The 26,679-nt window shown below is 44.5% G+C and overlaps 1 protein-coding gene and 1 long non-coding RNA gene across 2 annotated transcripts; both read left to right on the top strand.

The window, feature by feature from the left end:
* Positions 1–2,156: 2,156 nt before the first annotated feature.
* On the top strand, positions 2,157–3,164 carry LOC118231052. Its single transcript, XR_004765994.1, has 3 exons — positions 2,157–2,284; positions 2,637–2,700; positions 3,073–3,164. It is a non-coding gene; the product is annotated as an uncharacterized LOC118231052 (long non-coding RNA).
* Positions 3,165–5,244: 2,080 nt separating this feature from the next.
* LOC118231264 (podocalyxin-like) lies at positions 5,245–26,112 on the top strand. Its single transcript, XM_035424917.1, has 8 exons — positions 5,245–5,601; positions 12,216–12,713; positions 13,394–13,527; positions 14,128–14,154; positions 15,410–15,548; positions 16,100–16,140; positions 16,881–17,000; positions 24,499–26,112. The coding sequence occupies exons 1-8, from the start codon at positions 5,571–5,573 to the stop codon at positions 24,688–24,690; spliced, it is 1,182 nt and encodes a 393-aa protein (XP_035280808.1). The 5' UTR covers positions 5,245–5,570; the 3' UTR covers positions 24,691–26,112.
* Positions 26,113–26,679: the final 567 nt, after the last annotated feature.

Below are 26,679 nucleotides of genomic sequence, written 5' to 3'. Positions count from 1 at the left end.
AACTGATCACTAGCTGTTTCAATCAAATACTGTGCATTGTGCATAATCACGTCTGTTTACCAGTAGGCATCCCCACTGTGCCCTCTCCACACTTATAAATAGTGTTACGTATTAATGGAATGTCACCATTGTTCTTGCACCAAAGCAATTTTCACTTTTAAATTCACAGCAAATTTTGCAAGTGACAATTGATGTTTTCATCTGAAACACGCATGCACCATAATTTCATTACAAGTGACTAATCATGTGAATCCATGTGGAGATTTTCATTTTCAAAATGCACTGTATCTGCTTATTGTCCATCTTTGAAGATTTTTACAAACTGACATAATGTTAATGAAAATTAGTTAGAGCCAGTAAGCCCGGGCTGCCCAAACCTTTTCCTGGACACCTACCGTCCTGTAGGTTTTCACTCCAAACCTAACAAATCACACCTCATTCAACAGCCAGAGACATCATTGAGCTGCTAATAAGTAGAATCAGGCGTGCCACATTATGGGTGAAATGAAAACCTACAGGACATGTGAACCAAATCTGTGTATTTTATGGGAAAAGTCAAAAATATGCAATTCAGTCAAAAAAAAATTTCTTTAAAATTATTTTTTGTTATTAAATCACTGAGGACCCCCTGGGCCTACTTTGCAGACCACCAGGTGTTTTTGGACGCCAGCTTGGGAACCCCTGATCTGACACATGTTCCGTTTTAACCAGTGCTTATGGACTCTTGTCGTGGAGATCCACAGTGGCTGAATACTCTGGTTGTAACCAAGACACTTCACCAGCTGGCTTAATGCTCCCCATTCTTGTTTTGACAGTCTTGGTGCTTTAACAAAAGCTAGAATGCCTGCTGGATCACAATAGAGTAGCCTGGCATTGGGAGCTGTGCCTTGATTCAGAAACTGGTAGAGTTACTACTACGGTTTCAAAGGTGGTCTAACGAGGGGGGGGGGGTGGGGTTTGCTACACCTGGACGCCCATCTGCCGCACTCCATGTTTACATTCCCGCCGTCACCTGTAAAAAAAAAAAAAGCCCTTCATGAATCCCCAATCAGCTCTCATTTTCATGCTTCCTGCCCTTCCAAGGCCAGGCGAAGCAAAAACCCTCTCACTCATTAAAACGTTCATGCACTGAGCTGCCGCTGGTGGTTCCAGACCTGTGATACATAATGAGTCTTCCACACCGGCTGAAAGTGTACGACAAACATATTTGTGAGTATTTAAGAATTACTTAACTGGTACAGCAGTGTAGTACTGTATGAGCTACACAGTAGTCATTGAATGGAACCAAGCTCCAGTTATATATGCCTGACGTCTCTGGTGCGTATAATATCCCTGGACCTGTGATAATACATTTTTTTTAACATGCCATTACAGAAGACACAACAGAACAACAGAAAACAAGCAGGCTTACTGCCACTAACCATCTATGTTCTACATTTGGAGGGAAGCGGGTATGTAATAACTAGAAATAAGCATTCATTTCACAGAATACATTCCTCTGTGTCCCTCACGGGTAGCTTTCAGGAGATAGTTTTGCCAGTGTTCAGTCGTGCCAGAGTACAGTATGTCACCTAGGAATTGCACCAATGGACATAAGCCCTGTTTTCATTTGCAATATGAGTGTTTATTGATGCCCACCTCATTTTAATACATCCTCCCAAAAAGCAGTTCCATCTTCCCTGCTATCTGGCACAATATGTGGGATTTTAAATAAAGTACCGTAACAACACTAATGAATAAACACAGGCCTATATCACAGTCTACAGACAGCGTAGTCAGTTATTCTTCACAGGAAATGCATTAAAATGATCATAGTAGCGTTGATGATCATAATAGAGCCAATAAGATCAGCCTAATATTAAAATGGCCAGTAGCATTGATGATCAAAATAGAGCCAACAAGATCAACCCAATATTATTCATTATGATTATTAAGAAGCCATGACCCTAACCTCTCCGTACTCAGCACGGGATCTCTTGGGAGTTGAGGAGGGAGGGGGAGAGAGAGAGAGAGAGAGAGAGAGAGAGAGAGAGAGAGAGAATGTGCCCTGACATTCCAGGAATGCCCTGTCATTGTTGCCGCCTAATGAAGCAAAGGCGTGAGCGGAACGCCGAGAGACGACAAAAACCCACGCAAACGCCCGGGAGCGTCTGAGCTAGCGGGACAGGAATTCCGAGGGCCGGCGGAGAGAGTTCCCTGGCAAACGCCCAAGCTCAAGGGGATCGATCCCGGTCTGTCAAATTTTCTTCACAATGGGACTCCTTTCTCTTCCCTTCTGACCTCGGTTAGCGTCTATCGCATCAATAGCCTGAAGGCTAATCCTTGGTATTGTTTTCTTCTTTGAGTTTCAGTTAAGATGGATCAGTGTGTATCAAATGTATTGGGCGATATTCAACATAAACATAGTCTCATATACAGTTTGTTTATGTGAATCTGCCGTGCATGAAGATAAAGGCAGTAAAATACATTTGAATGAAATATTAATAAATATGTTAATTTTGTTTTGAAACGTACGCGCACATACATGCACACACTATCAGTATCAGATACAGCAGCGTTTTAATGGGGATGGTATGCACCACTGTTCTCTCTTGCTTTGTGGTTCTTTTGGGGTGATGTCTGTTTTTCGCCTGTAGGTGGAGCTGCTGAGCAGTCTGGTAATCAGGCTGATGAAGCACACCTGGGTTACCTGCATTCCAGGTGAGAAATCAGACCATCCCAAGTCACATGGTCATGTCTGAAACAGCCATCTTGTCTACTGTTGAGTATACAAGCTGTAAATAATTTGGCAAGGAAGCTATTTTGGACATGGCATGTTTCTCTCTCTCATTGACTTGCACACCAGATTTCTGGTTCACACTTTGGCCTACTGCTCCAGTTTATGTTTTGGCCTCCATTTTATTTTTGCTTTTTTAAACCCTTTGTTTTGTGTTACAGAGGGCAGGCAGTGTTTGTTTTCCTTTCCTTTCTGTTAGGCTTTTGGTCGGATTATGATTCCTGCAGAAGACTCACCATTTTGTTTTGTTTTATTTTGTTTTCTGGGAGGAATATCTCTTCCTCTTCTTAAATTAGGGCTGTAGTGTTCTGCAGACTGCTCCAATCTACCTTTGGTCCTGCCCAGCTGTACATCTCTACATCCTTTAACCTACAGGTATCCATATGAGGTATATGGTGAGTTTGTTTGACTTTTGTTTGTTTTGTGTTTGCTAGCTATGTACTTCAGCACTTTGTCACATATAGTGGGTTTGTTTGATGATGTGCATACAGTTGTCCCTTGGTCATTGTAATTAAGATTGGTTTTGGGACACTATGGGAGTAGTGGATAACAAAAAAGATTTGGGGGGGAGCTATGGCTACTTTTCAATGTCCCCCTGCACCCCCTGTTCAATGAGTTCAAGCTTCTCCCACTTGAGCAATGATGCAAGCTTCCTAGAGCTAAGTCTAATAGAGTAAAGAACTCATTCATTCCACGTGCAATAAATGTGCTTACCTTACACAGCTGAGGATATATGATGATACTGGGGGGAGCAGACTACAGTAGTTATGGTGTAATTATGGTGCTGGAGACAACATGATTATGATGTGTACTGTTATGACCACGTGCTGTTGCTGTGACAGGCTGTGGATATGATGATGACCTTTTTACGACTGTCAGCGTTGCTGCGAATGTTGATAATTATTCTGAGGCCATACAGTGCCACTGCTCCATTTATTTTTGCAGACCCACATACTGCTTTATGCTTCGGTTTTTGTATTTTATCCATGTTATGCTTTTTTTTTTTTTAATTCACTAGCAGCACAAGTTTCTCAATAAATCTGAAAGGCTGAAATCTGAGAAATGTGAGGCTTATCCCTTTGTCATAAGACAACACCGCATTCCTCTGACCAGTGTTTGGGATTACTGCAGCTTGTAGGCCCTGTTATGGTTCAAGGCAGTAGCCTTGTATTAAACCAGTTGTTGCTAGTCACTGCTCATGCACATTTTAGTGGAGTTGTCGCTTTATTGGGTAATAATCCTTTCTAATAGCTGATAAAAGAGTAAACCACATGTTTGTTAAGGCACCAAATAACCCAAAATATGCTTAAATTTTAAAGGGATACCCACCTCAGCTACAGATTTCTCAGAGTGCAATTAAGAACTATTAACAGACAGTTCAACTTGCTGTTTCACTAGCAACAGTGTCTAAGATTGGATGTTTTTTTATGGATATTCTGAATTCATGCATTTTTCCTCATCCATCAACTAAGTGACTTTTTTATGGAAGAGTGCTATCGTATCAAAATTCCCATGTAAACAGCCAAACTACACCACTGGACATCCTGTAGCTATATCTCTGGAGCTACAGGAAAGGGAAGTCACAGTCTGTGGGACTGGTTTCTTTCAGTGTCACTGGTTTGGTCAATTCGAGCCAGTGTTATATAACAGGTCAGTGGTCCAGTTGGCTTTAATCACTGCCTCCTATTGGAGCCCCAGTAAATAAATAATTAATTCACCGGAAGTTGTTGCCATTAGTTTAATAGCAAACTCCAGAATGTTAGGCTTGGCTCTGTGTATCTTATGGGCCCCGTCACACATTCAAAAGACAAAGCTCCACAAAATATTTGGCAAAGGGGCTGATGGGAGATGAAGTCCACAAGTCGATACTGTAAAGTGTCTCAGGTAAGTTCAAGACTACAGTCAGCCCAGTTCTTAAATAACGATTATTTTATGAATTTTTATGCTTCTTTTCTTCGTCTTTTTCCCCCCCTATTGCTTTGGAAAATGGCAAATAAATGTTAAACCTTACGGAAATTTCACCATATTCTGGTTTATTGCTAGGTTTGTAGAGGGCCATGATCCTCATCTGGGCTGCATGGCACCTACTTATCTTGGTGTGTGGCCCCTGAATATGGTCATTTATTTATTTATTTATTTATTTATTTATTTATTGCTTGGGGAAGAGTGAACAATACAATTTCTCAAAGAAAATTATTCTGTAAAATGTGCAGTTTGAATCTTTAAGGAGTTGTTCTGTTGTTGTCATTCTCGTTAAGATCAATTGAATCAATAATTCAAGCAAATGCAAGGTAAAATTTCAGTTTAAAATGGACAATTTCATCGTTATAATTTTGTCCAAAATAATATCCGATATTTTCTATTTAGTTTCACTTTGTATACTGGTCCTCGCCATATGCGGACGTGTGGGCAGTGCCACGCATTGCCGCCGCGCGAGCAGCTGTACATTTGAAAAGGGTCTGGTCTGCGCAGTTCGAGTAGAGTACTAGACAACTCCAGCTTCCGTTAACTGTAGAGGGGGCAAACGATAGCGTTTAATTCAGCGCACATAAGGACCTGGAAAAAACGCAATCTAATCTAAGGAGTGTAGATTAGACAAAGCTTTTGTCTTTCAGCAAAGAAATGACATTGGGACACGATCATCTCTTGAAATATAAGAACGCATTAACGAGCTGAAATACTTCCCACGCTATTTCACCTACAAGGAGGAATTGCATCTACATGTATTCTGAGTTCACCATCACGAAGTGACACTGATCTGAGTTTGTGCAGGAACGGTGAGAAAGGAATCAAAATGCGCGTAATCCGTGCAGTTATTTTACTTGGTAAGTGGCTGTGTTAATCTTTGAATTTCATTGTAGGATATTTGATGCTGGGTCTTCACGAAATAGGCTATGTACATCTAGCCTTTTTAGTACTAGTTCTTTTTTGGCAGCGAGTTTTGGACATTGAGACTTTTCAGTGTTGGTTGAATTTCAGTTTTGTCTTATTTCATATGAAAACTCATCAGATTATTCTTTTGGGAGGAGAAGTCAGGTATGGTTAAATTATTTTGTATTAAAGCCTAGGGGTGTCATTTTGGCTGTTTAGCCGCATCTAACCAAGTCATGTGCATAGCAAAAACGTCTGATTAATTGTGCTTATTGCAGCTATTAAAACTAACCGAGATTATCTTTTAGTTTATAGTTGACGTTTATAAAACGATTCCGAAATAGTTGTTCTGGGAGCCAGGCTTTATTTTGTATGTACACTGTGTTTAGTGATTTTAAAATGATACATTCCATTCTTATTCTTATTCTGTTGCACCGCTTTGAGGGGTAATCTGAGGTGGTATTGAAGAGCCCATTGCTCAGGGAAGAGCGGTGAGGCAGTATAGAGTGGATATCACAGACATAAAACATCTGTCCACTTGTTGATACACATCTAAAAATCAGCCCTGGCGTGGACAGCGACGTGAAATGTAGTGGGCACGAGAACTACTGCGTCTGCTGACACAACGAAGTAGGCGTATGATTGTTTTGTATCATTCAAAACACATCAGTATCGCATCCGTCTTTTACGCTAACAAGGCTGAAATTACGTGCAATTACGCACTGTAGCAATTTGAATGGTAACTTAAGATTTATTTATTTGAATAATTTATTTGAATTGAATAATTTCTATATCATATAACAGAAAATACGTTTAGATGCAGTAATGAAACACCTGCAGTTAGAATTAATCTGTTGATGATAGCCAAATGGAAGAGTGCTTACAAAGCAGTTAATTGGTCACCTTTAAATTCTCCCAAATTAGTGCATGACCATTATTTATAGTACCTCGTTAGACATTTTAACAGTTCAGTTGTGATTTAATTTGCAACTCTCCTGTCTCCTGACATGACTGCAGGCAGTGTCTAGTAACGACTGGAGAGAGTGAGGCTAAATGAATGGCAGGTGTTTTGGAGTTAATTTGTGTTATCAGTGACTCAGTGATCTGAACAAATTATGTTTTTCTGTGGAGTTTAAAGCTTTTGATTTGTTCATACAAGTGAGTGATCACGAACGCATGATGCACCCACCATTATGAAGTTCATGAGGCCTACCTCGCCCTCATTACTGTCTGGTATATTCCTTGGTTTGCAGGATGTTTGGTTTATTAGTCTCCTAAGTCGTCATGTGTAGGCTAAAGCAAAACGTTTTTGCTGGAAAAAAAATGAACTGTAGTGATGTTTACACCGGTATCAACATCATTGGGGACCATGTGACCTATATATGATCCCATTGATTCAAATTTTTATTTTTTCATTTTTACATTGTGTGCATCTGATGATAATCTAAAAACAGGACACCGGTCAAGCTACGGACATCTGTTCCTCACCCTTTTTTATTTGAAAGTCCCCTCCCTCTCAGGTCCCTGGCTATGCTGCCTATATTTGAACCCAGCAGCTGACGTTTACGTCTGGTTAATAACTTGGACCGCTTGCGCTCTAATAGATTTACATGCTGCGTGACTTCTGGGGCTTTTGGGGGCATGAGAAAACCGAACCGAACAATCAAAAGCCAAAGGCTTTATCAACACTTCTGTTCCTTTGAAAGGTGTGGTGCTCTCTTCCTATGTTGTGGATGTTCCTTCCTTCCCACCCCCCTCACCCACCCAAGCCTGCCAAACGAAGAGGATGTAGCCCCAGTGTACACATGTCTTCTCTCTCCCAGACAGAGAAAAACAGAGAGGACAGGGGCGAGGGGAGGGGGGAGGGGGGGCAGGAACAGCGAAAAAGTGATAAACGGAGGGGTAGCGATGCTGACGCACTCTGGCCTCAGTGTGGCGTTTCACGCGTCTCCGCGCGCAAGCTCGTGCTGTAAACGTAACGTCCCTCGGTGCAGAAGGGGTCCTGCGATGACGGCGAGCCACCCCCACCCCCACCCCCTCTTTTCTCACATCGATAAATCACCTCCCAAGGCTGGCACTGTCCCGGGCCCATCCCCCCCCCCCCCCCCCCCCCCCCAACCTCTGTGTACTGACACCGCTCTGCAAACAGGCCATAGCTTCAATAACAGGAGCACGGGGCTGCTTGGCCAGCTGAAGCCCTTTAGGGGGTGCCTTACGAGCACGCCGGCCCACCCACACAGACACAAACAGCGCTAGCATACATACTCGCACACAGGCACAGACGCAGATAGCGCTAGCATACATACGTGCACGCATGCACACTCGCACACAGACACAGATAGCGCTAGCATACATACGCGCACGCATGCGCACTCGCACACAGGCACATACACAGATAGCGCTAGCATACATACGCGCACGCGTGCGCACTCGCACACAGGCACATACACAGATAGCGCTAGCATACATACGCGCACGCGTGCGCACTCGCACACAGGCACATACACCACATACACAAAACACAAAGGGCCATATGCATGCACATGCCCATGCATAGTTTGATATATACACGTACACGCTTGCAATAGCAGTGTCACACACACTGGTGCTGACGATCGTAAGGCAGGTGTTTGTCAGTGTCGGTCTGAAGACAGTGGTCTCAGAAACCTGTTGACCAGCAATTAATTTGCACTGGTCGGTTACTTATCAGATTGCCTTTTGAAAGGCAAAGTAGGTTTGCTGTGGCTTTTTACTCTATGAAAATGGCCTTTCCAACCGGCTGCTGTCGCAGTGAAAGAGTGCCGTGGGCCAGTGTTGTGACTTAATGGCCACATGGCAACGGCATAACGTTTCCAAGGCTATGGCTGGTCACACAGACTCGTCAGACCTTCCCCCGATATGCCCCTTTCATTCGCACGGATCATTCATGCACATTCACAGCCCTCCTCTGGTATTGAATAGACACCGGGGTGGGGGGGAGGCTATAGTGACTCAGCTGTGTAAAGAAGCCCCCCCTGTGACTGGGTCTGGCTGAATGGCCCTTCCTGAATGGGACACCATCACCGGGAGGGGCTCGCGGGTCCCGAAACGATCAGTCACGCCATGGGGAGGGGGGTGTCACACAGCGAAAAAGGGCATCCACTCCTGACATGCACGGATGTGGGTGGGAGAGGCCAGCCTGTGTGCATTTGCCACACTCCGTGTGCCACTTTGCACTGCCCAGGGCTACACTGTAATGGCTATTTATTCAGGGTGACATTTATTTACTCCCTCTTTCACTCTCTGATCCAGAGACTCGCTTGCTGTCTGTGATTCTGAAGCGATCTGCAGGAGGTGAGGTTTAAGATATTGGAAAGGAAATTGTTATATAAAAGGCTTTTTCCTAGCCATTCCTACTGACAGCTTTGATTTATGTGATTTGGCCTATTTACTATGACACAGAAGTTCATATCCCTCAGTGACATAAGCTATTTTTAGAGTCTGTACTTAAAAAAAATAAAAAATATCAACCAGTCAGTGACTCTGCACTGTGGGGTGTCTTGGATAACCTTCGTAATCCTGACAGGATTCGTGATTTGTGCAGAAATGTGAGGTTCTTGTTGAAGACCAATTTAATTCTATGAAGCGTGTAGATTAGTTTATTTTTTCAGTGCTCTCTCCCTTGGATCAGTAATGAAATTAAAGCTGTCCAGAAATCTTAAGTGTCATAGTACAACTAAAAATGGGGATCACTTTAAAGAAATTGAAATCTGTGTCATGAAGTTCTTACCGGACTCTGTGATGTTCTGTGATTTAGTGGCTGTAGTGTTTTTTAAGTGTCTTTTTTGAAATTGCTGTTTTAAGTGTCTCTATATTTTTTATTTCCAAAGGATGGTAAAGTAAATTCATGTAGTCTCTGCAAGGATGATATTCTGTGCTGTTTGTGTGAGGTATTCATTGTCTATGTAGCCAGATCCAAATAGAGCAGGATTGGCACAAAGGAAACTGGTTTATATTCCTGTTGTGTGCTAAATATACTGTAACAATTTTTATACACTTCCCAGGATGCACATCTACTAGCCTTGAAACAGCATTCTCTCATTCATAATGTTCAGTGTAGGTTATAGGTTCCCAAGAGTTCAGTAGGCAGTTAGTGGTTGACCACTACCTGATTACCATGTGGTTGTTTGATGGTTTGGTGTGTGGCCATGTCATGTGTCCCCCCCCCCCCCCCCCCGCCCCGCTCTGTTTACGTGAATCTCAGGCTGAGATGTTATTTTTACAACACAGCAGGAAGGAAGGTAGATCATTCAGGGCCTTGCCCTGTGGGGGCCAACCGCCTTTCTTCTTTTACTGCTGGTGGATGGCGGCTTGCACTCTCTAACGGGATTGGCTGGACGCCCCGCTGAGAATCAGCAGGAGAACCCCCCCCCCCCCCCCCCCCACCGCCCCGGTGGAGAAGCTGCCACAAACCCAGCTTGTAGTAATCATGCCTTGACCTTCACTGTCCCCCAACACCACCAGAGAAGCTTGTGCCTTGTCACAGACCTGCAACTGCCCTGACTGTCCCTGAGCTAGCAATGGTGAAAGCTGAAATCTCACCTTTGAATTGCATTTTAGTCTCAACCAGTTTTTCTCTCTTTTGTGCAAAAAAAAAAAAAGTATACCAATTTTATAAATTTACAATTCTGTTGCTCTTTAGCTGTGACTCTTATAGACCGTCGTCATGTGATATCTGAGAGCAAGAAGACAGATTTCACTAAAGTAACCCCTTAATATGGGCCGGTGTGGGTTGATTTGCATTCAATTCGTTTTTTATGATTAAATTTTCAATCTGGTCACACAATACTCCATTTCAAAGTGTTCAAACTCATGGTTCAATCTCTATGAACAATTTTACGATGACAATGTGAGGGGAGGGGTGGGGGGGGGGGGGAGCAGGCGAAGTCAGGTTTTGTCGTGGCAGCACCTGTCTCTAGTATTATTGCATTTGTATTTGTAGTTTATTCACTGTGACTGACATTTCAAAATTGCAATTACTATGCAAATAAGGTTGCTATTTTTATTGAATGAATGAAAAAAATAAGGGGGGAAACTCTTCACGCTTCCTGAAATATGATTTTGATGAAAAAATGTTTGTTTGTAAGAGTGATGAGAAATAATGATGATGAATGATGATCCTCCTGTGCGATATTTTAATAAAACATATTGCATTAATGGCTGCTTTGGATTTGTTTTGTAGCTGCAGGCTTAGCCTTCTGTTCCGTCTGTTCCCCTGAAAATAAAACTTCAGCAGTCAGCATATGGAAGACTTGTTTCTCTTTGGTACTTTTTGGCTTGTTAGATCTCATCTTTCCATATTAAACAGGCTTCAGTTTGGTTTTATTTCCCAAGTCTGCTTTTTATCTAAGGTTAATCTGGTAACTATTTGTATTTGTATTTAAGAATAAATCTCCTAGTGGTTTTGTTGCACCCCACATTCAAAATGTCATTTTTTTTTTTATGAGCAGCTAAACTTGTTATTGTCTTTGGGGGAGGGGGGGGGGTGTTGGCAGAGGTGAGGACCCTGTATTGTTCACGCGGCTCCGAAATAAAGGGTGTGTTATTTCCCTTGGTCGTACAGTGAAGGGTTCCGTTGGCAGTGATTACACTACAAACCCGCTTGAGGAAACCACATATCCCAATAGGAGGTCAGTTAGTGTCCCGCTGTGTGCCAGTCATTTCAGTGAAGAAACAGACTTGTAGAATGAACAAAACGTCTGACACCATGTTGTGATTTGCGGTTGCTTGGCACGCCCATACGTTGAATGGAGGACACCGCATACATACACTGCGCTGGATTATACCGCACCGCAACGAACTGCGCAGTTCGTTGACAAGCGCAGTCTAATTTCCAGCACCAACCCACAGCTTGTACTTTGATGGCAAAACATAGCTCTTCTGTAGTCTATCTGTATAAATGCACATATAACATGGATGTGTGAGTGATTGTCTGTACCATGTATCTAGTTAGTAAAGTGTTGTTTATTTGGTGTATGTGCTCTGTTTGCTACCACCTTATTTTTTTGCAGTTGTAAGAAACAACATAGGGGGATGAATGTTTTAAACGAGTCATGTTTTGGATGCTTCATCTGTTACTCGCATGGATTTATTGCTAATGTGAAAACTGAACATTTGTTGATGTCGCTAAGTATTGAGTGGAACAGCCTTTCTGCAACACCGACTCCGGCTTTCATTCGCAAATGACCCATAAACATTAAAGTTTGTTAACGTTTATGGGTAAGGCTGCGTTTGTGCAATATTTCATGTGTATCGCCAATTCACATGAGGCAGATTGAAAGCCATTCCCCTTTATAGTCCTCATAAGTCCTTCTTATGTCTTTGGTAACATGGCCATCCATCTCCCGACATGTAATGCCAACTAAATCTGTTGGTGAACTACAGTGCGTTCATAATTATGTTTCATCTTTGTACACATTACTACTGTCTATTTTTTTTTCCTGTATGCTGTGGTGTCATTTTTAGTATCAAAACCATGGTCTTTGTGACAAAGTAAAAATGTTTACTACTGCTGTCTCGTCTCCTCCAGGATTTTTTTGCCAGCACGCCCGAGGTGAACCTGTCAACCCCAAAAATGACTCTGCCATTGAAATGCACAACGTGACCGAAAACAAAACGGAAGACACCAAAGCAGTTACCGTCACTGCCACCCCCGTAAGTGCCCAAGGCACAGAAAAGAGCTTGATGACACCCCAAGGCTCCATTGCTGGTTCTTCCCCTTCCCCAACGACGGTAACAAGTTCAGGTGGTTCTGAACCTTCTTCCACCACTGACTTCAGAAGCTCTACTCACATTCTTACTACGTCCACCAGTCCAACACCTGGGGATAAACGGGTCTCCAAAGCCCCCCACTCAAGCTCCACGGTTTTTACGCCTTCTACCGTGTCCCCTAGCCCAGTCCAAACAACCAAAGCCACAGAAGTGGTTCTGTCTGCCTCAACTTCCTACACCACAGCAACCACAGGCATGTCTTCCAAGCCCAGGCTAACAACAAAAACCATGGTCCATATAACCCAGAAAACCTCAGGTAAGATTCATAAAGTTTACCCGAATCTCTACCGCTGAGGTCCCACCCCTCAGATTACCCAGAACGCCTCAGGTGTAAGGATGTGTGCCTCGCTCACTTCCTTGTGTTTTCATTTTAGTTAGCAATTTGTTTTTTTGTTTTTTGCTTGAGAGAAATTCCAGAAGAGTTCCATGTTAGCGTTAAGTCCACTGTGTCATTCTCTAGTGACCTTTCAACTGATGACACCCATGCATACTTCTGATCAGGGTCAGACTTTTAAGAATCACTGCTCAAGGCAGGGCAGCCCTAACAGTTCCAGCTGGCTTACTAGAAATACAGTAGTCATGCGCCGTTAAATTGCTTGCTAACTTATTCACATGAAGCTATTTATCTTTTGGAGCGTTTGAGTATTTTCAAAGGCTCGACAGTTTAAGTTTATTAGTGCTCAAGAACATTATATGTAAATTTAACTGCTAGGATTCCAGCTCTTTACTGTATCACAGCCATATACGGTGTCAGTGTTTTGTCATATTTTGTGAGTCACTGTGAACAGTTTCTGTTTAAAATTGTCACATGCTGATGTCAGCTATTTAATTTCCCAGTTGTGAAAAGCTAGCCAATCAGAATCAACTTGGCCGCACACCCCAGCCCACATCTTTCACCACAAGTCCTCGTATGTCTTTCTCTCTTGATCCTACCAGCATCCACCTCCGGCAGTGTGAATCAGTATGTCCTGACCACAAGCACATCTGCAACCAAGAGCACGGCCATAGCCTTGGGCATGAGGACGACCACCACCAGCACGGCTGTTAACACCTTTCAAAAGCCCTTCAATGTAAGAGAGAGAAGCATGTACTGTGCCTCAGATAGCACTGTGCCTTTCGGCTATGTAGAACACACACACACACGCACGCACACACACACACACATACACACACACACACAAACAGACAAATATGCATTTCAAATGCATTTTTACAGACTAAAATGGCTCCAAGAAACAACAACAGAAGGGGCACAGATAAAGGCTTTAAGAATGTGACGGTTGTTTAAGCAGAGTGATTCAATAATTTGTGCTAGTACTGTATGTATATATACTGCACAATATTGCAATTGTTTCAATAAATGTAGAAATGTTCAAAGGTTAAAAATGAAGATGAAAAATATGCAAAAATAGAATCACTGCCACTGCCTTATTTCAGTTATATTTGGGAAAGGCATTCTAGCACATATTCCTTTGCTAATTGGTTTGATTATCTGCTGTATACTTCGGGTTCACACCTCAAAGCATTTCAGTGGGGCTGCTGAAAATTCAAATCCCCCTCTGTCTTTCTCTCATGGTGGTGGGCATGACACAAGTAAAACTTCATCATTATATTCCATTTTATTTTATCACCTGGCTAATTTTCTTTTTTATTTTTGCTATGTTTTACAGATGACCTTCTCCACAGAGGATGACCGGGTAAGCACCATTGTTCAGAGTCTTCGGAGTTGTAAGACAGTCGAAATCTCTGCCGCGTGCGGAAGTGATGGGTGTATAAGCAGGATGCCGCCAGGCCCGCCCTGAGCAGCCGGTTAAAACGGAACAGAAATGTAATCGTTGGCTTTCCTGACCCGCGACCCCAGCGATGAAATGCGTTACTCTTACCGCTCGTCACCAAAGCCAGGAAGGGGAGCGATGCTTAAAAAAAAAAAAAGCATCCTGCCATCGCTGAGTGGGAAATGGTGTCATTGCCGAAATCCTCCCCCTCCCTCCCTCCTCTCGGCCCAGCTGCTGCATCACAGCTGGGCTGGGCTGGGGGGGGGGGGGGGGGGGTTAGGGTGGTTCTTTATTAAAACTCACAGAACAGCTTACACCCCGCTGCGCAGGAAGGATTCCTCAGGACCTATGACCTGTCTCCGGGGCATCGGGAGGGGCAGCGAGGAAGCCTGCCCCCCCACCCTACCTTCCTGATTAATACACAGCAGCCATTTGGCACTGGAATGTACCCTCCATCTGAAGTGCAGGGGGAAAGCATAGGCTTAACTGCTGGTTGCCTACAAGTGCCTAATGTGTTGTGGGGAGGAACTAATTAATCAGTAACACAAAGAACCCTGTAAATGCATCCTTTATCAGGTCGGCCGGCTCAAGCCCAGTCCCGCCATTATAGACTCCTGGCTACTTTTAGTCAAACATGGGCCAGATGACTAGCATAGCCTAGCCTCTACTGTCCAGTCAGATTTTATGATGGATTGACAGTATTTCTAGTTATGTAGATACACACTAGTGAGATCACATAGCAATTTGGAGATAGTAGGATATGTGCACCCATTAAGCCCATTTCCACTTTTGGATTTGAATTGAGAATAAAAACCCCTCTATTTTGTGCTGTTTAATGTCATAGGCAATTCATTAATTTGTTATGTCCATGCCAGTTTTTCATTCTAAGCCAGTCAAATGCATGGTCATGTGCACATGCCTGCTACCTCCTGCAGGGGGATCTTTAGAAGATGCCATTTTCAGACATTTTCTTTCTCTTCTTCGTGTTTGCAAAAGAAAATGTCTAAAGTAAAAAAAAAAAATAAAAAGAATTGATCTTCTAAAGGTCCCCTTCACATCAGTGTTTGGCACAACATGCAGGATTAAGTGTGGGGTTTAGATCCTTATGAAATGCATAAGTTTTTGCTCACAGGTGAACTGGGCGGAGCTCTGATGCTTTTCGCGTGTGTCTGACCAGGGAAAGGACGGACAGGGAGAGGAAGACTTGTATAAGATCTGCCAGAAGCTGATGAAGGACATGCAGAAAGCAGAGTGCTCGCTGAAGGGACGTTACGGAGAAAACAGTGAAATTATTTTTGAGGGTGGAGTCATTCGAGGTTGGTTCAGCGAAATATTGTTATATTATTATAACAATATTGTTATATTATTATAGCAATATTATTACTGCAGGCTGTAGGAAGAATTATGACTATACTCAGCACCAGAGAGACAGAAGGTGACTGCCTGGTTCTAGGTTAAAACTCATCCAACAATAATTTGAAGCTTCTTTCCTCAATTTGTGCATTAAAAATGCAAGTGGAGAGGATGAACACCTTTTTAATATGTCTTGTAGCTTTATTATTTAAGTGATGAATTTGCTCTATATTAATGCAGTGTACTAGCCCTGAGCCATTGACTAAGTACATGCTAATTCAATTCGGTGATCCTTTTTGAGAAAAATGGTTCCCATTATGTTACCCAGATTATTTCAATGAATAACACCTGGCCCAGTCTCTGGTTGAAAGTCAGTGAAGCAGATCTGTATAGTACTATTTGTATTAGTTATGGCTTTAATGTTTTATTTCATTTATTTAAAAAACTGCATGCATAGACCAGATGGAACAAAATATGCTCCTAATTTTATCTAATACCCCTTCTCTTCTCTCAGTCAGCCCTACGCTTTTGGAAGAATACTACAAAGATCTCAAGGTAAGCTGCAATTTAACGTGCCTGCGAGGCATTGTATTGGCAGTGGGCAGAAAATGTAAACACCAATAGAGGCCAATGTAAACACTCAATAGAGTGGCCTCCACCTGCGGCCAGTATGGCCTGTGTGCCCTGAGCCACAGTCTATCAGCATCTGGAATTCTGTGGGAAGCAATTAACAACACTGATCATTCACAAGAAAGCAAACTCATTCTCTGTTGATGGAAGTACAAAAAGATGCCTGTCGTTGTTCCAGAACGTTCCACAGTGCTTGACTGGGTTCTAGTGGCTGAGAAGGCCCGGGCTTGTGGGTAACGTAGCGTCATGCCCGTCAAAACATCGGGCAACTACTCTGCAGACAGGAACATCTTGTAAAACATCATTCTATGCAGGAAAAAAGTGCTCTACCATAGGATGAAGATGCTCACTCTGGACTGTTAAGTTATATCTGATATCAACCGTGAGAACGATGGCACAAAAAATGCACCCCACCCCACTTTTATTTCTTGCTCACTATCTGTATTTGTACTGGGGCAAATGTCTGTGGCTAAAAAAAAGGTTGCCAATTTTTTTTGTAGAACACAGTCAGGCTGCTACGAATACTAGACTGTTGGCAAATGCCAACAAAACCTGTTTGAAGTGGGAAAGCCAATGGGGTGTGATTATAGAATGTGATGTAACTGGATTGGGGTCTGAATACAGACGCATATCAACAGAGCTTTTTCCACACGCTTGTTCTGCAGAGCACACCTGACAACACCACGCTGATCGCCGTCCTGGCTTCCTGTAGCGCCCTGCTGGCAGTGATAATCGGCCTGGCCGTCTACGCGGTGTGCCACTGCAGAGCCAACAGAAAGGACCAGGTGAGCTGCGACTTATTCCAGGACACGCTCTCGCGCTGGCTCGCGTCCACGCTTACTCGCGCAACTTGCATAACGCAGAGAAGAAAAGAAAGCGCAAGCCAAGGACTTTATGAGCATAAAGGAAATGCTTTCAGATTTTCAACAATCGCCCCTGACAACAGGCTTATTGTTTGTGAAATATTTGTTGTGTTTTTTTCCCTAGTCTGAATTTTGAATAACCCTAGGGGTTACAGCTAGGGTTCAGGTTAGGGTTACAGCAAGGGTTTAGGTTAGGGTTAGGGTTCCAGCTAGGATTAGGGTTACATCTAAGGTTAAGGTTATAACTAGGGTTAGGGTTACACCTCGGGTAAGGGTTAGGGTTAGGGTTATAGTTAGGGTTAGGGTTAGTTTTAGGGTCAGGGTAGTAGTTAGGGTTAGGGATACAGCTAGGGCTAGAGTTAGGGTCACAGCTAGGGGTATGGTTAGGGCCACAGCTAGGGTTAAGGTTAGGGTTACATCTAGTGTTAGGGTAAGGGTTACAGCAAGTGTTAGGGTTACAGCTAGGCTTAAGGTTAGGCTTTAGGTTAGGGTTAGGGTTGCAGCTAGGGCTAGGCTTACAGCTACGGTTAGGGTTACAGCTAGGGTTAGGGCTAGGGTTAAGGTTAGGGTAACAGTTAGGGTAAGGGTTATAGCAAGGGTTAGGGCTAGGGTTAGGGTTAGGGTGGCAGCTAGGGTTAGTGTTAGGCTTGCAGCTAGGGTTAGGGTTTAGGTTAGGTTACAGCTAGGGTTAGGGTTAAAGCCAGGGTTTGGGTTAGTGTTACAGCTAGGGTTAGGGTAATAACTAGGTTTAGGGTTAGGGTTACATCTAGGGTTTGGGTCACAACTAGGGTTAAGGTTTGAGTTAAAGTTACAGCTAGGTTTGGGTTAGTGTTACAGCTAGGGTTAGGGTAATAACTAGGGTTAGGGTTACAGCTAGGGTTAGGGATAGGGTTACAGCTAGGATTAGGGTTACGGTTACAGCTGGGTTTGGGTTACAGCTAGGGTTAGGGTTTGGGTTAAGGTTACACTAGGTTAGGGTCACAGTTAGGGTTAGGGTTACAACTAGGGTTAGGGTTACGGCTAGGGTAAAGATTAGGGTAACAGCTAGGGTTAGGGTTACAGCTAGGGTTAGGGTTAGGGTTGCAGCTAGGGTTAGGGTTAGGATTAGAGTTGCAGCTAGGGTTAGGGTTACAGCTAGGGTTAGGGTTACAGCTAGGGTTAGGGTTACAGCAAGGGTTAGGGTTGCATCTAGGGTTAGGGTTAGGGTTGCAGTTAGGGTTAGGTTTAGGGTTACAGCTAGGGTTAGGGTTACAGCTAGGGTTAGAGTTAGGGTTACAGATAGGGTTAGGGTTACAGTTAGGGTAAGGGTTACAGCTAGGGTTAGGGTTATAGCTAGGGTTAGGGTTGCATCTAGGGTTAGGGTTAGGGTTGCAGCTAGGGTTAGGGTTAGGGTTACAGTTAGGATAAGGGTTACAGCTAGGGTTAGGGTTATAGCTGGGGTTAGGGTTTTCAGCTAGGGTTAGAGTTAGGGTCACAGCTAGGGGTACGGTTAGGGCCACAGCTAGGGTTAAGGTTAGGGTTACATCTAGTGTTAGGGTAAGGGTTACAGCAAGTGTTAGGGTTACAGCTAGGCTTAAGGTTAGGGTTTAGGTTAGGGTTAGGGTTGCAGCTAGGGCTAGGCTTACAGCTACGGTTAGGGTTACAGCTAGGGTTAGGGCTAGGGTTAAGGTTAGGGTAACAGTTAGGGTTAGGGTTATAGCAAGGGTTAGGGCTAGGGTTAGGGTTAGGGTGGCAGCTAGGGTTAGTGTTAGGCTTGCAGCTAGGGTTAGGGTTTAGGTTAGGTTACAGCTAGGGTTAGGGTTAAAGCTAGGGTTTGGGTTAGTGTTACAGCTAGGGTTAGGGTAATAACTAGGTTTAGGGTTAGGGTTACATCTAGGGTTTGGGTCACAGCTAGGGTTAGGGTTTGAGTTAAAGTTACAGCTAGGTTTGGGTTAGTGTTACAGCTAGGGTTAGGGTAATAACTAGGGTTAGGGTTACAGCTAGGGTTAGGGATAGGGTTACAGCTAGGATTAGGGTTACGGTTACAGCTGGGTTTGGGTTACAGCTAGGGTTAGGGTTTGGGTTAAGGTTACACTAGGTTAGGGTTAGGGTTACAACTAGGGTTAGGGTTACGGCTAGGGTGAGGGCTAGGGTAAAGATTAGGGTAACAGCTAGGGTTAGGGTTACAGCTAGGGTTAGGGTTAGGGTTACAGCTAGGGTTAGGGTTTGTGTTACAAATAGGGTTAGGGTTACAGCTAGGGTTAGGGTTAGGGTTGCAACTAGGGTTAGGGTTAGGGTTGCAGCTAGGGTTAGGGTTAGGGTTACAGATATGGTTAGGGTTTGGGTTTAGGTTACAGCTAGGGTTAGGGTTAGGGTTACAGCTAGGGTTAGGGTTACAGCAAGGGTTAGGGTTATGTTTGCAGCTAGGGTTAGGGTTAGGGTTACGGCTAGGGTTAGGGTTAGGGTTACAACTAGGGTTAGGGTTTAGGTTACAGCTAGGGTTAGGGTTAGGGTTACAGCTAGGGTTAGGGTTAGGGTTACAGCTAGGGTTAGGGTTAGTGTTATGGCTAGGGTTAGGGTTAGGGTTACAGCTAGGGTTAGGGTTAGGGTTACAGCAAGGGTTAGGGTTAGGTTTGCACGTAGGGTTAGGTTTAGGGTTACAGCTAGGGTTAGGGTTTAGGTTACAGCTAGGGTTAGGGTTACAGCTAGGGTTAGGGTTACAGCAAGGGTTAGGGTTAGGTTTGCAGCTAGGGTTAGGGTTAGGGTTACAGCTAGGGTTAGGGTTAGGGTTACAAGTAGGGTTAGGGTTTAGGTTACAGCTAGGGTTAGGGTTAGGGTTACAACTAGGGTTAGGGTTTAGGTTACAGCTAGGGTTAGGGTTAGGGTTTCAGCTGGGGTTAGGTTTAGGGTTACAGCTAGGGTTAGGGTTTGTGTTACCAATAGGGTTAGGGTTAGGGTTGCAGCTAGGGTTAGGGTTAGGGTTACAGATATGGTTAGGGTTTGGGTTTAGGTTACAGCTAGGGTTAGGGTTAGGGTTACAGCTAGGGTTAGGGTTACAGCAAGGGTTAGGGTTAGGTTTGCAGCTAGGGTTAGGGTTAGGGTTACAGCTAGGGTTAGGGTTAGGGTTACAACTAGGGTTAGGGTTTAGGTTACAGCTAGGGTTAGGGTTAGGGTTACAGCTAGGGTTAGGGTTAGGGTTACAGCTAGGGTTAGGGTTAGGGTTACAGCTAGGGTTAGGGTTAGTGTTATGGCTAGGGTTAGGGTTAGGGTTACAGCTAGGGTTAGGGTTAGGGTTACAGCTAGGGTTAGGGTTACAGCAAGGGTTAGGGTTAGGTTTGCACGTAGGGTTAGGTTTAGGGTTACAGCTAGGGTTAGGGTTTAGGTTACAGCTAGGGTTAGGGTTACAGCTAGGGTTAGGGTTACAGCAAGGGTTAGGGTTAGGTTTGCAGCTAGGGTTAGGGTTAGGGTTACAGCTAGGGTTAGGTTTAGGGTTACAGCTAGGGTTAGGGGTTTGTGTTACCAATAGGGTTAGGGTTAGGGTTACAGCTAGGGTTAGGGTTAGGGTTGCAACTAGGGTTAGGGTTAGGGTTGCAGCTAGGGTTAGGGTTAGGGTTAGGGTTACAACTAGGGTTAGGGTTTAGGTTACAGCTAGGGTTAGGGTTAGGGTTTCAGCTGGGGTTAGGGTTAGGGTTACAGCTAGGGTTAGGGTTACAGCAAGGGTTAGGGTTAGGTTTGCAGCTAGGGTTAGGGTTAGGGTTACAGCTAGGGTTAGGTTTAGGGTTACAGCTAGGGTTAGGGTTTGTGTTACCAATAGGGTTAGGGTTAGGGTTACAGCTAGGGTTAGGGTTAGGGTTGCAACTAGGGTTAAGGTTAGGGTTGCAGCTAGGGTTAGGGTTAGGGTTACAGATATGGTTAGGGTTTGGGTTTAGGTTACAGCTAGGGTTAGGGTTAGGGTTACAGCTAGGGTTAGGGTTACAGCAAGGGTTAGGGTTAGGTTTGCAGCTAGGGTTAGGGTTACAGCTAGGGTTAGGGTTAGGGTTACAACTAGGGTTAGGGTTTAGGTTACAGCTAGGGTTAGGGTTAGGGTTACAGCTAGGGTTAGGGTTAGGGTTACAGCTAGGGTTAGGGTTAGTATTATGGCTAGGGTTAGGGTTAGGGTTACAGCTAGGGTTAGGGTTAGGGTTACAGCTAGGGTTAGGGTTACAGCAAGGGTTAGGGTTAGGTTTGCACGTAGGGTTAGGTTTAGGGTTACAGCTAGGGTTAGGGTTTAGGTTACAGCTAGGGTTAGGGTTACAGCTAGGGTTAGGGTTACAGCAAGGGTTAGGGTTAGGTTTGCAGCTAGGGTTAGGGTTAGGGTTACAGCTAGGGTTAGGTTTAGGGTTACAGCTAGGGTTAGGGGTTTGTGTTACCAATAGGGTTAGGGTTAGGGTTACAGCTAGGGTTAGGGTTAGGGTTGCAACTAGGGTTAGGGTTAGGGTTGCAGCTAGGGTTAGGGTTAGGGTTAGGGTTACAACTAGGGTTAGGGTTTAGGTTACAGCTAGGGTTAGGGTTAGGGTTTCAGCTGGGGTTAGGGTTAGGGTTACAGCAAGGGTTAGGGCTAGGGTTAGGGTTTCAGCTAGGGTTAGGGTTGGAGCTAGGGTTAGGGTTACAGCAAGGGTTAGAGTTAGGGTTACAGCTAGGGTTAGGGTTGCAGCTTGGGTTAGGGTTAGGGTTACAGCTAGGGTTAGGTTTAGGGTTACAGCTAGGGTTAGGGTTTGTGTTACCAATAGGGTTAGGGTTAGGGTTGCAACTAGGGTTAGGGTTAGGGTTGCAGCTAGGGTTAGGGTTAGGGTTACAGATATGGTTAGGGTTTGGGTTTAGGTTACAGCTAGGGTTAGGGTTACAGCAAGGGTTAGGGTTAGGTTTGCAGCTAGGGTTAGGGTTAGGGTTACAGCTAGGGTTAGGGTTAGGGTTACAACTAGGGTTAGGGTTTAGGTTACAGCTAGGGTTAGGGTTAGGGTTACAGCTAGGGTTAGGGTTAGGGTTACAGCTAGGGTTAGGGTTAGGGTTACAGCTAGGGTTAGGGTTAGTGTTATGGCTAGGGTTAGGGTTAGGGTTACAGCTAGGGTTAGGGTTACAGCAAGGGTTAGGGTTAGGTTTGCACGTAGGGTTAGGGTTAGGGTTACAGCTAGGGTTAGGGTTAGGGTTACAACTAGGGTTAGGGTTTAGGTTACAGCTAGGGTTAGGGTTAGGGTTACAGCTAGGGTTAGGGTTAGGGTTACAGCTAGGGTTAGGGTTAGGGTTACAGCTAGGGTTAGGGTTAGTGTTATGGCTAGGGTTAGGGTTAGGGTTACAGCTAGGGTTAGGGTTAGGGTTACAGCAAGGGTTATGGTTAGGTTTGCACGTAGGGTTAGGTTTAGGGTTACAGCTAGGGTTAGGGTTTAGGTTACAGCTAGGGTTAGGGTTACAGCTAGGGTTAGGGTTACAGCAAGGGTTAGGGTTAGGTTTGCAGCTAGGGTTAGGGTTAGGGTTACAGCTAGGGTTAGGTTTAGGGTTACAGCTAGGGTTAGGGGTTTGTGTTACCAATAGGGTTAGGGTTAGGGTTAGGGTTAGGGTTGCAACTAGGGTTAGGGTTAGGGTTGCAGCTAGGGTTAGGGTTAGGGTTAGGGTTACAACTAGGGTTAGGGTTTAGGTTACAGCTAGGGTTAGGGTTAGGGTTTCAGCTGGGGTTAGGGTTAGGGTTACAGCAAGGGTTAGGGCTAGGGTTAGGGTTTCAGCTAGGGTTAGGGTTGGAGCTAGGGTTAGGGTTACAGCAAGGGTTAGAGTTAGGGTTACAGCTAGGGTTAGGGTTGCAGCTTGGGTTAGGGTTAGGGTTACAGCTAGGGTTAGGTTTAGGGTTACAGCTAGGGTTAGGGTTTGTGTTACCAATAGGGTTAGGGTTAGGGTTACAGCTAGGGTTAGGGTTAGGGTTGCAACTAGGGTTAGGGTTAGGGTTGCAGCTAGGGTTAGGGTTAGGGTTACAGATATGGTTAGGGTTTGGGTTTAGGTTACAGCTAGGGTTAGGGTTAGGGTTACAGCTAGGGTTAGGGTTACAGCAAGGGTTAGGGTTAGGTTTGCAGCTAGGGTTAGGGTTAGGGTTAGGGTTACAACTAGGGTTAGGGTTTAGGTTACAGCTAGGTTTAGGGTTAGGGTTACAGCTAGGGTTAGGGTTAGGGTTACAGCTAGGGTTAGGGTTAGGGTTACAGCTAGGGTTAGGGTTAGTGTTATGGCTAGGGTTAGGGTTAGGGTTACAGCTAGGGTTAGGGTTACAGCAAGGGTTAGGGTTAGGTTTGCACGTAGGGTTAGGTTTAGGGTTACAGCTAGGGTTAGGGTTTAGGTTACAGCTAGGGTTAGGGTTACAGCTAGGGTTAGGGTTACAGCAAGGGTTAGGGTTAGGTTTGCAGCTAGGGTTAGGGTTAGGGTTACAGCTAGGGTTAGGGTTAGGGTTAGGGTTACAACTAGGGTTAGGGTTTAGGTTACAGCTAGGGTTAGTGTTAGGGTTACAACTAGGGTTAGGGTTTAGGTTACAGCTAGGGTTAGGGTTAGGGTTTCAGCTGGGGTTAGGGTTAGGGTTACAGCAAGGGTTAGGGCTAGGGTTAGGGTTTCAGCTAGGGTTAGGGTTGGAGCTAGGGTTAGGGTTAGGGTTACATCTAGGGTTAGGGTTACAGCAAGGGTTAGAGTTAGGGTTACAGCTAGGGTTAGGGTTGCAGCTTGGGTTAGGGTTAGGGTTACAGCTAGGGTTAGGTTTAGGGTTACAGCTAGGGTTAGGGTTTGTGTTACCAATAGGGTTAGGGTTAGGGTTACAGCTAGGGTTAGGGTTAGGGTTGCAACTAGGGTTAGGGTTAGGGTTGCAGCTAGGGTTAGGGTTAGGGTTACAGATATGGTTAGGGTTTGGGTTTAGGTTACAGCTAGGGTTAGGGTTAGGGTTACAGCTAGGGTTAGGGTTAGTGTTATGGCTAGGGTTAGGGTTAGGGTTACAGCTAGGGTTAGGGTTACAGCAAGGGTTAGGGTTAGGGTTGCAGCTAGGGTTAGGGTTAGGGTTACAGCTAGGGTTAGGGTTAGGGTTGCAGCTAGGGTTAGGGTTAGGGTTACAACTAGGGTTAGGGTTTAGGTTACAGCTAGGGTTAGGGTTAGGGTTAGAGCTAGGGTTAGGGTTAGGGTTACAGCTAGGGTTAGGGTTAGGGTTACAGCTAGGGTTAGGGTTGCAGCTTGGGTTAGTGTTAGACTTGCAGCTATGGTTAGGGTTTTGGTTAAGGTTACTGCTAGGGTTAGGGTTAGAGTTTGGGTTACGGCTAGGGTTATGGTTAATTAAGTTAATAATCTGAATTGGCCAGGGTAACGACCTGCTAGGTAAAAAGGCCAGGCCCGTTTACTGCTGCTCGTCATTGAGAGTGCCCTTTCCCTCCGCCTTCAACCTCTATAGCAGCACCTGACAGAGGAGCTGCAGACGGTTGAGAACGGTTACCATGACAACCCCACACTGGAGGTGATGGAGGTGCAGCCGGAGATGCAGGAGAAGGTGGCCCTGGGTGGGGAGCTAAACAGCAGCTGGATCGTCCCCGGCAACAGCCTGCCCAAAGAGGACATACCCGATGAGGAGGACACACACCTGTAGGCCACAGCCTTTCCCCTTTGACCCCTGAGGTCAACATGGATATGCTACACGCCAGTGAAAAGGATACTGACAAATGACTGCGGTCACCATGGAAACACTGCCAAGCCAGAAGAGAGCACACATTGGTTGGTGTGGTCACTTAGCTATATCACAGAATGACTTTCTGTGCACCAATATGTGAAAGTATTTAAATCATAAAATGCCAAACTCTCACCCCCAAACCCAAATATACAATCTCTAGGCACTAAAGCTGTAGCTCCTGCCTTGGTCCCTGTGATGGTCATGTGACTCCAATCTGCACAATTTAACAACTGAATGTACAGTGCACTATTTTAATCTTTAAAAATATGCATGTAAAAATTATATGTATTTAACTGATCTTGGATATTGTATAAGGGAATGCAATTAACGCAAAAAAGGTTCTAAATTCAATTCAACATTCAATCTCCTACAGTCGAGGCCCTCAGGTTAGTGGACTGAATGTACTGCCCCTGGGTTGTGAGGATATCTCATCCCTGGAACGCTTACGGCACTTTTCTGGAGTCCTTGTGACTGGCTCGCTAGTCAGGCTCATGGGCCCATGGTAATATAAACCTGACCTGGCTGACACTCTGACATGAGAACTTTCCTGCTTTGCTAAAAGGCATGTGACATGGCTAATGCCACACACATTAGGATGAAATGTGCAATTGGCTTTGAGAGTCCCAGCGACTCCATCGCATGTTGTTGTCATGTGATATGCAACAGCCAATCAAGACTTCTGGGAGGTCTGGTTAAATGTGTTGTCTATACGTGTCGTATTGTTTTTAAGGAGTACCAATAGATAAGACCAGGCAAGTGATAGTTAGTGGCACATACGCTGAAGCCAACCAACATATGCCCCCTGCCCTGAGACAGCAAAAGTTCCCTTTTGGCTGCATATTATTAAATATTTTTATTTTCAACCACAGGTGCCCTTTGCAATGACAAAAATCTATCAGTAAAAAATCTACCCCGTCCTGGTGATCTGTAATCATACTCATTGCAACCCGCTCCCAAAAAAGACTGTGCACAGCCCTATCACAAATATAATCTGTGGCAATTGAGCTTTTAAGGCTAATGCTTTCATTTCACAGAGACACCCCCAATCCCAGTGTAGTGAATGATTGCTTGGGCAATTTTAATAACTGACAAAAACAACCTCTGAAAGTAAGGAAATTACCAGTGTAATCACTATCTTTGTATATATCCTGTGTAAAAGTGAATTTGTCCAACACACTGTGCAATGGTAAACAACATCCAGTATTAGATCCAAGACCCAATACAAAAGGGCCCTGATATTAGAATCTATGCTTATGGAATATCTGTGCCAAGTTCTGTGGGCTAGGTTAAACAAACTGATCCATTTTTGTATAATACCAATAAACATTTGTGGAAACATACCAAAAATAGTCATTTGTGGATGCTCCACCATTTTTGAGTTTTCGTAAAAACACTTATAATGCTTCTCCCCTTGCAAAAAAGGATCAATTCGCACAAATTTTGGCGTGCTGAATCTGTGGACTGACATCTTCACCGGTCACTTTATTAGTCACACCTGCTCATTAACGCAGATATCCTGCTCCTCCAACCGGCAAATCCTGTGGCTGCAACTCAATGCATAATGTTCAGTCAAACATTAGCATGAGCCCGATGCTTGGTGTTAGTGACTTCAGCAGCAATGCGATAGTTGGTGCCAAACGTGGTGGTTACAGGATCTCAGAAACAGCTGCCCTCATGGGATTTTCATGCAATACAGTCTCTAGAGTACAGTTTCTACAGAGAAAGGTGTGATAAACAAAAACCATCCTGTGCACAGGAGTTCTGTGGACCCAAAAACACCTTGTTAATGAGATGGGTCATTAAGACTTGGCAGAAAGGGAGGTTTGCATCATGAATGTGTGCCTAACAGATCTGCAGAAACTGCGCGATGCTATTGAGTTAACATGGACTGTAAGGAATATGTCCGTA

The sequence above is a fragment of the Anguilla anguilla genome, chromosome 7 (assembly GCF_013347855.1).
Source record: "Anguilla anguilla isolate fAngAng1 chromosome 7, fAngAng1.pri, whole genome shotgun sequence".
Lineage (NCBI taxonomy): Eukaryota > Metazoa > Chordata > Actinopteri > Anguilliformes > Anguillidae > Anguilla > Anguilla anguilla.
Note: the sequence above shows the minus strand (reverse complement) of the source record. Positions and strands in the feature narration are given on the sequence as shown.